General features: G+C 34.8%; 1 protein-coding gene across 1 annotated transcript; it reads left to right on the top strand.

Moving 5' to 3' along the window:
• The first annotated feature begins 11,794 nt into the window (after positions 1-11,794).
• On the top strand, positions 11,795-12,904 carry LOC143019766 (uncharacterized). The gene is made up of 2 exons (XM_076175749.1): positions 11,795-12,049; positions 12,251-12,904. Exon 2 carries the CDS (start codon positions 12,251-12,253, stop codon positions 12,902-12,904), a length of 654 nt encoding a protein of 217 aa, XP_076031864.1. The 5' UTR covers positions 11,795-12,049.
• Positions 12,905-13,115: the final 211 nt, after the last annotated feature.

The raw sequence follows: 13,115 nt of genomic DNA, 5'->3' as shown, positions 1-13,115 counted from the left end.
GGAGGGACAGTCGTAGTATAAAAGTGTCATCATTTCTCTATGAACAGAATTTCTTCTATCATAGACAAAATGATGTGTGACTCTGGTCCGTAGGGGCGCCCCATATAGACCCTAAAGTCTATATACTACGTGTCATTATTAGTACACATTTAAGTTATCATTAATGGTATCTTTTAAACTTATCATTATTTCTATATTTTAAACATATCAATATTAGATTCTTCTAAACTTGTCATTATCTTTTATTCTAAACTTTTTATTATTTGTATATCAAACCTTTCAGTATTAGTACATTCTAAAGTTATCATTAATAGTACTTTCTGAACTTGTTAATTAGTATATTCTAAGCATCTCATTATTGGTATACATTAAAGTTATCATTAAAAGTACATTCTAAAATTGTCATTATTAACTTATTCTAAACTTCTCATTATCAGTATATTCTACGCTTTTCATTTTGATAACACATTAAGTTATTATTATTAGATTCCAATTTTGTATTTATTAGTACGCATTAACGTTATCATCAATAATATCTTCCAAACGTTTCGTTATTAGTGCATTTTGAAATTATCAATAATACTACCTTCTAAACTTCTCATTATTACCATATTCTAAACGTGTCACCACATATTTCTATTATTAGTGTTTTACTATTGGTATATATTGAATTTATCATTTATCTTCTAACTTGTCTTTATTAGTATATTGTAAACTTGCTTATTATTAGTACAAATTAAAGTTATCCTGAGCAGTACCTTTCAAACTTTTAATTGGTAATTTCTAATCTTTCCATTATTAGTACACATATCTGTACCTTCTAAACCTCTGATTATTAGAATATTGTAAACTTCTGATTAATTATTAGTACACATTAAAGTTATTATTAACAATACCTTCTAAACTTGTCAAAGTTAAATGCATTATTAATGTACATTATTAGCAGTCGAATCTTAGAATCGGTGGTAAAGTCGAAGGCTTTCGATTTCAAACCACCTGGTGGCAGTGACCTGCCAGTCCTATACTCTGTAGACAGATGTCTACAGTGAACCTCTGTCAGAGTGAATAACCGTTCAACCCTACACGGCACCCCTTCAAGATTCCAATCCAACTTCAAACAAGACTCCCAATCAAGACATTATACTTCAAGCAACCACAAGATCCAATCTCCGAGAGAGGATACTCCACCTCACCCCCCTACCGTCCTCAGCCGAGAACGAACCAGACATACAACATCAGCATATCGATCACCAACTCCTCCGCCATTTCGAACGGCGCACCACCTCCTACATTTACACACCACGACTTCAGTCAAGACGCAGTGGACCCAGGCCGACGAGACACGTCCACAACTACCGTCACCAATCACCGTGAGTATAAAAATAGACTCCCACTAATTTTCCCGTTCTTTCATCAGAACCGGACGAGCATCTAGTTCCACCCCCACTCCCCCTCATTATCACCTAGACCTAAAAGCTTTGCCCTCATCCCGGACCAGGAGTTTCACAGCAGTTAGCGGGTCAACATTCTCGCTACACACACCAACCACCCACCGCCACCTTCGGCCGCCTACATTTGCTTAGCACCGCAAATCCACCACCCTGCTAGACATCGACGTACCAGCTGATAGGGCTCACCATATTTAGGTACCCCTATTCATTGATATATCCTCTGTATATTTCTAGATAACCTGTCCACGTACCAAAGGCACGTAAAATTTACGTTAGCCTCCGTAACATTAATAATTAACAACAGCCTAACTTCATTTTCTTTTTTTTAAATAACAATACATCCACTAGTGGATTAATAACTTAAACGAAACAAAGATCATTATACTTAATTTTTTTTTTTTTTTGTAACATCACTAAGATAACAACAAATAATGCGTGACTGCATATCCGAACCAAAAGAACTAAAATTTTTACGACACTAAGGTACCAGTGCTATATAATATAAAACTATATACAATTCTCACAACTTAACCAGTGGCTTATATATATATATATATATATATATATATATATATATATATATATATATATATATATATATATTTAACCGTTCCATGTATTTTGCCAATTTATAACGTGACATATTTGTGCATGCAATAATTTTTCTTTAGATTTAACTATTACCTTGTTATATATATTGTATCTGCAAGAACTCTCATATTACCCTTTTGTGCATATTTACAATTTTATGACATTATTACCCTGTTTTACACACATCGTATCATTTTGATATGCTTTTTTTCAGTTAAGTGATTCTTGTTTACATTATACACATTTTTATTATAATATTCTAAATATTACCCAGTGATAACTTATACCTCTCCTCCTATCTAACTATAACACACTGCCTCATAAGTAATGCATATAATTATTTTTTTAATTTAACTATTTCAACTTAGAATTCCCATCTCACCTAACTACTTTCTATACCTGTTAAGTGATACATGCATCTCTAGTTAGACACTAACATGGCTACAGGTACGAGAGCCAAGGTCAGAAATTTACTTGAAGGATTTCTTTCCGCATCTAAAGAAGAAAAACCCTCTCATGACTCAGACCATGCCACGACTAAGGCAGATTATCAAATAATTCCTGAGGATTACTATGACAACCTACCCCTTCACCATGACCACTCACGGGAAGACCCTTTTAACCCGACCCAACTACAACACTTCCCCAACCCCCTCCCCCACTCCACACCAAAACTTCAAGTTACCCCTCAACTAGACCCTCAACAACGACCCCCCACACCTCACCGCAACCCCAAATTCCCCCTCAACTAGACCCTCAACAACAACCCCCCACACCTCACCGCAACCCCAAATTCCCCATCAACTAGACCCTCAACAACGACCCCCCCACGCCTCACCGCAACCCAAATTCCTCCTTATGTGGACCCCCAGCAACAATCCCTGAACCCCACAACCCATGCATACGAAAACTTAGCCTTCCCTTCTCCCAACTTCCCGTCAAGTCAACCTGCCTTCACCTCACATCCCTACCCACCACCTAACCTTGCCCCAACCCCATCGCAACATCCTCAACCACAACTCCAACCTACAGTAATCAATAATTACCAAACCGAAATCCCCACCTTCTCTCAAGCTAGCGGTCTTTCCATCACTGACTTCCTAACGGCATGTGACCTTTTCTTTTCTAAAAATCCAAACTACTCTGACTTAGATAAGATAAATCTATGCCGCCAGAAAATAGAAGCATCAGATGAGCACCGATCTACCGCTCGGATGCTAGACAATCCGATAGCCACAGGGATCACATATAGCGATTATAAGCAGCATCTGTTAAATGTCTTTTAGAGCAAACAAGCAAACAACATTAACTTTCTCCTCACATTTCTAAATAATACTAGAACTCAAAAACAGACTAATATCAAGGATAATGTTGCTAACGCAATTAAGGAAATTAGGGAAAATCTAGAAAATAACAGCCCTTGGATCTGTACAACCACTACAGGAAAAAAGGCATTGACATTAGAAAACTTTTACACATTCCTGGAGATAGGCCTTTATCTTTCCCAACTCCCACCAAAGTGTCAAAGAGAAACCCATTAGCTTACACATACATATTAGACATAACCAACGCTTGCAACATCTCCCTCTCTGACCAGCACCATTTTGCTAGACTAAATAGCCTTCAGTCACACCAGCCCCCTAGCTCCAATACAGCGCAACCATCTAACTGGTGTTCCTACCATCTTTCAACAAGTCACAACACCAGAGACTGCATACAGAAACAACAAATGCAAGCACAACACCACACTACCCCTTGCTCAGTTCATGGAACTACTTCCCACACGGATTCTCAATGTAGAACGCAGCAATACCAACACCCGCAGACATAACACCACACTATCCCTGGAACAACACGGATTCTCAGTGTAGAGCGCAACAATATCAACACCCGCAGGCACAACACCGCGCTACCCCTTGCTCAATTCATGGTACTACCTCCCACACAGATTCCCAATGTAGAGCTCAACAGCAAATCAAACAACTCCCACCCATCCCTAGACCCCCCAACATGTCAAAACCAACACGGCCAGGCAAATACTGCAACCTACACAAAACCACAACTCACTCCAACGAGGAATGTTCTCAACAAAAATCACAACCACAACCTCATCAGAGAACAAACAAACAAGTTACCGCACCTCGACAAACACCCTCCTCCCACACAACACATACAACTCAACACCGATTTGGGGAACGTGCACCAGCCTCACGCACCAGACCACCATAGGAACGTCCGACACACCACACAACTATATCACCCTAAAGGTGACATTAGATCAAATTACTGTTGACATGATGGTTGATACAGGAACAAACCTGAACCTCATCCCCAGAGCTCTCTACGAAGCACTAAATGACCCACCCCAAATCCAGTATTCAAATACGGAAGGTCTATTGATAGAAGGATCTACCATATCACTTCATGATATGATTGATCTAAACATAGAGGTAAATAATTCCCAAGTAGGTCTCACATCCTTCCACTTAGCTGATGAATGGAGTCTCGATCAACAAGGCATAATAGTCAACAAGGCATAATAGTCACTACAGAACTGGAAGGCAATAATTAATCTAGATACCAACAAAATCTCCTTCCAAGACATAAATGACATCTCCAAAACCCCTGAAGCACCCGACCTAGACACACAACCCCTTTCATGTCTGTCTGGCTTAAATAACCCAAATCCCACTAAGAGCTACTCTTTCCGCCCACCCCCTTATGTCACCTCAAAGGCACTGTTGTCTAACACAGTCATCATACCCCCTAGACATTCAATAACAGTTCCACTATACATACCCGGAGCAATAGAACATCAGGATGTCATAATTGACCCAGATACGTCAAGAATAAATAACATAACCCTGGAGTCCTCCTGGGATATAGTATCAGAAAATAAACACACCCTAGCTATGTTAACGAATCTCTCAGACCAACACCGCAAAATTAAAGAGAACACATACATTTGTTCAGTCCATCTCCACAATTCCCCAATCCAGGAACCACTCCCTCAACACATCAACACCGTAAGACAAACACAACCCCTCACTCCTATCCACCCCAACCAAATCACAACATCAGCCAACGGAGAGATGCGTGACAAATTACAATACATCCTACAAAGGCAAATGTGATATAATCAAACATCACATCCAAATTCCCCGAAACACCCCCCCCCTCATACACCCCCGCTTACCGCATACCCCACAGTAGGAAAACACAAGTCGACAACAGTGTGCACGAGATGTTACACCAAGGTGTAATTTCTCACTCGGAAAGTCCGTGGAACAGTCCCCTCTTCCTAGTCCCTAAGAAAGATGGAACTTTACGCCCTGTTGTTGACTTTAGGAAAGTAAATCACCTAACTCAATCTGACCCACACCCCCTCCCCGCCATGCAAGATGTCTTACAAAATATTGGAAACGGGAATTCCGTTTTTTCCACAATTGACCTTAAGTCAGCTTTCTGGCAGGTGGAGCTCACGGAAGAATCAAAACCCGTAACTGCATTCTCCACTGATAAGGGACATTTCCACTTCGAACGTATGCCCTTTGGCCTTAAGAATGCCCCCTCAACCCAACAAAGACTAATGACTCGCATATTCAGCGACATGATGGGAATCTAATTATTCGTCTACTTAGACGACCTCATCATCTATAGTCCCACACAAACTGACCACCTTCATACACTAGAGATTGTCATCAAAAGACTCAAAAACACCGGACTGAAAATCCAACTAGGAAAGTGTAAATTCCTACAGACGGAACTCACCTTCCTAGGTCATAAAGTCGATGCCAGAGGCATCCATACCACCCCAGATAAAATAAACACAATAACCAATTTCCCAACCCCCAGAAACGCAGATGAAACAAGAAGTTTCGTAGGACTAGCATCATACTATAGACACTTCATAAGAAATTTTGCACACATAGCATCACCCCTCACCAAATTCACGAGGAAAGGCGAGACCTTTAAATGGTCTGAAGCAGAACAGCAAAGCTTCGACCAACTTAAACATGCTCTTACCACAACCCCTGTCCTAACCTTTCCTGACATGAAGAAAGAATTCCTTCTGTACACCGACGCCTCTAAAGGAATAGGCGCACTTGACATTATTAGTACCCATTAAAGCTTGTCAGTTTTGTTCTAAACCCTCATTATTAGTACACATTAGTTATCACTAACAATACTTTCTTAAGTGGTCATTGTTCGTAAATTCGAAACATCATTATTAGTAAATACTGAACATATCGTCTTCGGTATTTTAACTTTATTAGTATACATTAAAGTTATCATTACTAGGACCTTGTATAGGCGAGACCTTTAAATGGTCTGAAGCAGAACAGCAAAGCTTCGACCAACTTAAACATGCTCTTACCACAACCCCTGTCCTAACCTTTCCTGACATGAAGAAAGAATTCCTTCTGTACACCGACGCCTCTAAAGGAATAGGCGCACTTGACATTATTAGTACCCATTAAAGCTTGTCAGTTTTGTTCTAAACCCTCATTATTAGTACACATTAGTTATCACTAACAATACTTTCTTAAGTGGTCATTGTTCGTAAATTCGAAACATCATTATTAGTAAATACTGAACATATCGTCTTCGGTATTTTAACTTTATTAGTATACATTAAAGTTATCATTACTAGGACCTTGTATCCTTATCATTATTAGTATATTCTTAACTTGGTAATAATAATATATTCCGAGTTTATTATTATTTTAAACTTGTTATTATTAGTATATTCTAAACTTTTGAGTATTATTAAAGTTATCATTAGTAGTGTCTTCTAAACAATTTATTGTTAGTATATTCAAAACTAATTATTAGTACGTATCATAGTTATCATTAATAGCAACTTCTACTATGCTATTGGTAGTATTTTCTAAACCTTGCATTAATAGTATATTTTAAACGTGTCATTATTACTACACATTAACGTTATGCTTAATGTAACTTTCTACACATGTCATTACTAATAATATTCTAATTATGACAAGTTTAGAAGGTATTATTAATGATAATTTTAACGTGTTTAGAATATACTAATACACACACACACACACACACACACACACACACACACACACACACACACACACACACACACACACACACACACACACACACACACACACACACACACACACACAAACACATATACATTCACACACACACACACACACACACACACACACACACACACACACACACACACACACACACACACACACACACAAACACACACACACACACACACACACACACACACACACACACACACACACACACACACACACACACACACACACACACACACACACACACACACACACACACACACACACACATACACACACACACACACACACACACACACACACACACACACACACACACACATACACACACACACACACACACACACACACACACACACACACAAACACACACACACACACACACACACACACACACACACACACACACAACACACACACACACACACACACACACACACACACACACACACACACACACACACACACACACACACACACACACACACACACACACACACACACACACACACACACAGCCTCACTTCTTTCCCTAACCTCCTCTCATTCTCTTGTGAGAATTTGAAAATTTAATCGAGTTTTTGTGAAATCTCCTACTTGAGCTTTATTTACATATGCTATTTCAATCAGACATTGGTTGTATTTTAGTTGTATTTTAGGAAAAAGGTCGTATATCCCAACCCTCACCCCTACCCCTCTGGTCATGGGCAATTATTGGAAATACGCAGAAATGTCAAATACTATAGTTACCCATATAATATGAAGTTTTTTAAGGTTCTATAAAGCCAAAGAAAGCAAAATATGATAGGAATGACTTTAGTGTTTAACAACTATTCATATAGTGTTCACCAGATTACTGACACGACTATGATTCCAAGAATACACTCGGTTGCTATGAAAGGGCAAATGGCAAATGTGAGAATGAATTTTATTGGTCCGGATAAGATTAGAAGCTTTTGATTTGTCAGCTTCCAATTTTGCGTTTTCCAAATACTGCTTGCGTCCTCATGATAAAAATTCATTTAACCATTAGCTAGAATTGTTGCGAGTAATGATACCTATTTTTCACTCTCTCTGCCTATCTTCTAGCTTGCATTACTTGTATATTCTAGTATTAATAGTATACATTGAGAGTTTTTTCGAAACATTAGTATATTCTAAACTTATCGTTATTAGTACACATTAACGTTGTTATCAATATTACCTTCTTAACTTGACATCATTATTATATTGTAAACTTGTTTGATGAAAAATACTTTTTAAAAAATTTCATTAGTACATGTTAAAACTATCAAAGGAATTTTCCAAATGTTTTATTTGAACACATTAGAACACATTAAAAGCTTGCCATTAATAGTACACATTAAAGTTATCATTAATAATATCTTTAATCTGATCATTATTAGTATATTCTATAATTATCCTATAATATAACCTTCTAACAATTAGAATATTCTAAACACATCTTAATTGGCATGTTCTAAAAAAATTATTTATAGTGTTCATTAAACACTAAACTTGTTAGTATTGATACACATGATTGGTAGCACTTTCCAAAGTTGTCATTATTCGTATATTCTAACTTTGTCATTATTAGTACACATTACAGTTATCATTGATATTACCTTCTAATATTTGTAATTATCAGTATCGTCTATAATTGCCATTATTAGTGCATATTAAAGTTATCATTAATAGTACCTTCTAAGCTTGTCCTTATTAGTATATTCTAAACATGTGATTATGAGTTATCATTAATAGTGCTTTCTAAACGTAATGATCTTTCATATTCTAAGCTTTTCACTATTAGTACACTTTAAAGTTATCATTAATAGAATATTCTAAAATTTCATTATTAGTATATTCAAAACTTGTCATTAATAGTACAATTACAGTTATCGTTAATAGTATCTTTATTCTGATCATTATTAGTATGTTCTATAATTATCATTATTAGTATTAGTTATCATTAACAGTATCTTGTAAACTTGTCATTATTAGTATGCTCTAAACTCGTCATTATAAGTATATTCTTAGCGTATCATCATTACTATACATTAAACTTTCTAAACTTGTCATTGTTAGTATATTATAAACTTACCCATAATAGTATATTCTCAACTTTCATAATATTTGTTATTATCAGTATCCTCTACAATTACCATTGTTAGTGCATATTAAAGTTATCATTAATAGTGCCTTCTAAACTTGTCCTTATTAGTATATTCTAAACATGTGATTATGAGTACATATTAGAGTTATCATTAATAGTACTTTCTAAACATATAATTATCTTTTATATTCTAAGCTTGTCACTATTGGTACACTTTAAAGTTATCATTAATAGAATATTCTTTAAATTTCATTATTAGTATATTCTAAACTTGTCATTAATAGTACAATTAAAGCTATCATTAATAGTATCTTTAATCTAATCATTATTAGTATGTTCTATAATTATCATTATTAGTATTAGTTATCATCAACAGTCTCTTGTAAACTTATTATTAGTATGTTCCATATACATTAAACTAACCATTAACAGTACTTTCTAAACTTGTCATTATTAGTATATTACAAACTTACCCATAATAGTATATTATCAACTTTCATAATTAGTACACATTATAAGTAGCTTCCAAACTTGTATAAACTTGTATATTCTATAGTTGTCACTCTCACTACATATTTAAGTTATTATTAAAAGAATCTTCTGATCTTGTCGTTATTGGTATATCCTAAACTTGTCATTAATAGCACTTATCATTATTAGTACACATTAAAGTTTTTATTAGTTGTACCTAAAAAGTGTCATTAATTTTAAACTTATCATTACTAGAACATATTAAAGTTATCATTGATAATTCCTTTTCAACTTGTCATCATTAGTATAATTCAAAAGTAATTAGTTATCATTATTAGTGCATTCTAAACCTGTTATTGTTAGTCACTATTCAAAAACTCTAAACTTTTCATTATAGTACACATTACAGTTTCAATTAATTGTACCTTTTGAATATGACATTATGACACATTAAACTTGTCATAATGTCATTATTCATAAAAAGAATCTTTTAATCATGTCAATATCAATATACATTAAAATTATTATTACTATTATATACTAATCTTGACAACACAATAAAGTTATTAAAAGTACCGATTATTACCACATTCTAAATGTCATTATTTGTGCAAATAAAATTTATCATTAATCGCACACTTATTATTAGCATATTCTAAATTTGTTATTAGTTAACTTTGAGGTTATCATAAATATTACCTTCTAAACTTGTCATCATTAGTATATTCTAAACATGCCATTATTAGTATATTCTAATAATTCTTAGTATATTCTAAACTCGTCAATATTAGTTAACATTAATAGTATCTTCTAAACCTGTCATTACTAGAATATTCTAATTTTCTCATTATTAGTACACATCAAAGATATCATTAATAGTACCTTTTAAACCTGTCGCCATTAGAGTGTTCTATACTTTCCATTATTAGTACACATTAAAGTTATCATTAATAGTACTTTCTAGACTTCTCATTATATGTATATTATAAACATGTCAATATTGGTATATTCTAAATATTGTCATTATTAGTATGTTCAAAAATTGTCATAATATATCATATGAAATATATCATTAATCATTAGTATATTCTAAGCCTGGCAATATGCTAAAGTTGCCATTATTCTAACTTTGTCATTATCATAATTTAAACTAGTATATTCTAAACATGTCATTGATAGTATATTCAAATCTCGTAATTATTAGTTAACTTATCATTAATAGTATACCCTAATCTTTATTATTGGTATATTCCAAATTTGCCATTATTAGTACACATTAAATTTATCATTAAAAGTACCTTTTCATCTTGTTTTATTAGTACATTCTAACTTGGCATTATTAGTATGTTCTAAACTTATCATTAGTAAAAATTAAAGTAATTAATAGTACCTTCTAAACTTATCATTAACAGTACCTTTTAAATAGTATAGTATAGTAAATAGGATCTTCTAAACCTATCATTATTAGAATGTTCTAAACTTGTCATTATAAGTACACATCAAACTTTTTAAACTTGTCATCATTAGAATGTTTTATACTTTTCATTATTAGTACACATTAAAGTTATCATTAATAGTACTATCTAAACTTCAGTATATTCTTCATTGGTATATTCTAAACTTGTCATCATTAGTATGTTCTAAACTTGTCATTAATACTTCATCTTAAATTCATCATTAATAAGACGTTCTAAACTTATCTTTATTACTATATTCTAAACTTGGCAATATTATGTTAAAGTTCTCTTTATTATTATCATTTAAACTAGAATATTTAGAACATACTAATAAAAACATTAATAGTACCTTCAAAATTCATAATTAACAGTACCCTATAAATTTGTAATTATTAGTATATTTTAAACTCGTCATTATTAGTAGTATCTTTTAAACTTGTCATTATCGGAATATTCTAAACTTTTCATTATTAGTACCCATCAAAGTACCCATTATTAGTACCCTTCTAAACTTGTCATCATTAGAATGTTCTATACCTTTCATTATTAGTATACATTAAAGTTATCATTAATTGCACTTTCCAATTAGTATGCTCTAAACTTGTCATTAATAGCTCATTACACTGGTCAACAACCAAAATGCTTCCGAGAGCAGAGTAGCATTTTGTGATTAATTTTGGGTCACTGATAATGAATATCATGGTTAAAATTGTTTGTTAGCTCTACTTTCCAAGATATACATACCTGTCACAACAGGCTTCAACAGGTTTGTTGCGGTGCATTTCTCACCACACTCACATCCTCACTGCCCTTCATTATTGTTCCAGCTGTCATAGAAGGTGGTGGTGCTGTGCAGTATTATATAGTCTGAGGTGAAATGTAAGTGATTTTCTTAATGAAACAGTTTCTTAGCTTAAAATAATTATTGATTGAGCAAGTTATTCATACGCATGTGAGATATTTTACATAATTTTATTTTCTTAATGAATGATGTAAGTACTAAGTTCTTATGCTCAGTATTGTAATGATTAATTGATAAACTGTCTGCTTATCTTCTAAATGTTTATTATTTTATTTCAGATGCCTCGTACTTGTGTGAATAAGGCAGACAACTTCTGCTACATTTGTGGTGAGGTGACCTTTGCATCACAGAAGCGCCGTATAACTGCTATGGTTAGAAAGGCATATCACCTATATTTTGGATGCAAGATTGGTGACCAGGATAAGAACTGGGCTCCTCACATATGCTGCAACACTTGTGCTACTAACCTTCGCCAATGGTTGAATAGGAAGAGGAAAAGAATGCCTTTTGGTGTGCCAATGACCTGGCGGGAGCCAACCAACCATACCAACAATTGTTACTTCTGCATGGTACCTCCAGTTCGAAACGGCATGTCAACCAAGAAAAAGCTGTCTATTGTATATCCAGACATTCCATCAGCTATTCGTCCAGTTCCACATAGAGAAGGCCTACCTGTTCCTGATGCACTAACTTCAGTAACCGTTGAGTCAGATGAGGAAAGCGGTGAGGAGGATGAAAAGGAGGATAACAGTGCTGGATTGCAGAGTGACCCAAATTTTAATGAAGCACACTCCTCTAGGCCACATCTCATAACACAAGGGGAACTCCATGACCTTGTTAGGGATCTGCAACTACCCAAGAATAAGGCAGAGCTGCTAGGCTCTCGTCTTCAACAGTGGAATCTCCTAGCAGCAGATGTGAACATTTCATAATTCCTTGACCGTCAGCACTTGCTCAACATTTTCTTCGTAATGGAAGGTGATTTAGTGGCCTGCAACAACATTAATGATTTGATGGAAGCACTTGGCATTGAATACAAACACAGTCAGTGGAGGTTGTTCATAGATTCATCAAAGACTAGTCTGAAAGGTGTCTTGCTGCATAATGGCAATAGTAAACCATCAGTTCCTGTGGGCTATGCAC

This window comes from Oratosquilla oratoria, chromosome 38 (genome assembly GCF_046742065.1).
Source record: "Oratosquilla oratoria isolate Oo_2021 chromosome 38, ASM4674206v1, whole genome shotgun sequence".
In the NCBI taxonomy this organism is placed as follows: domain Eukaryota; kingdom Metazoa; phylum Arthropoda; class Malacostraca; order Stomatopoda; family Squillidae; genus Oratosquilla; species Oratosquilla oratoria.
This window is presented reverse-complemented; position numbering and strand designations above follow the sequence as displayed.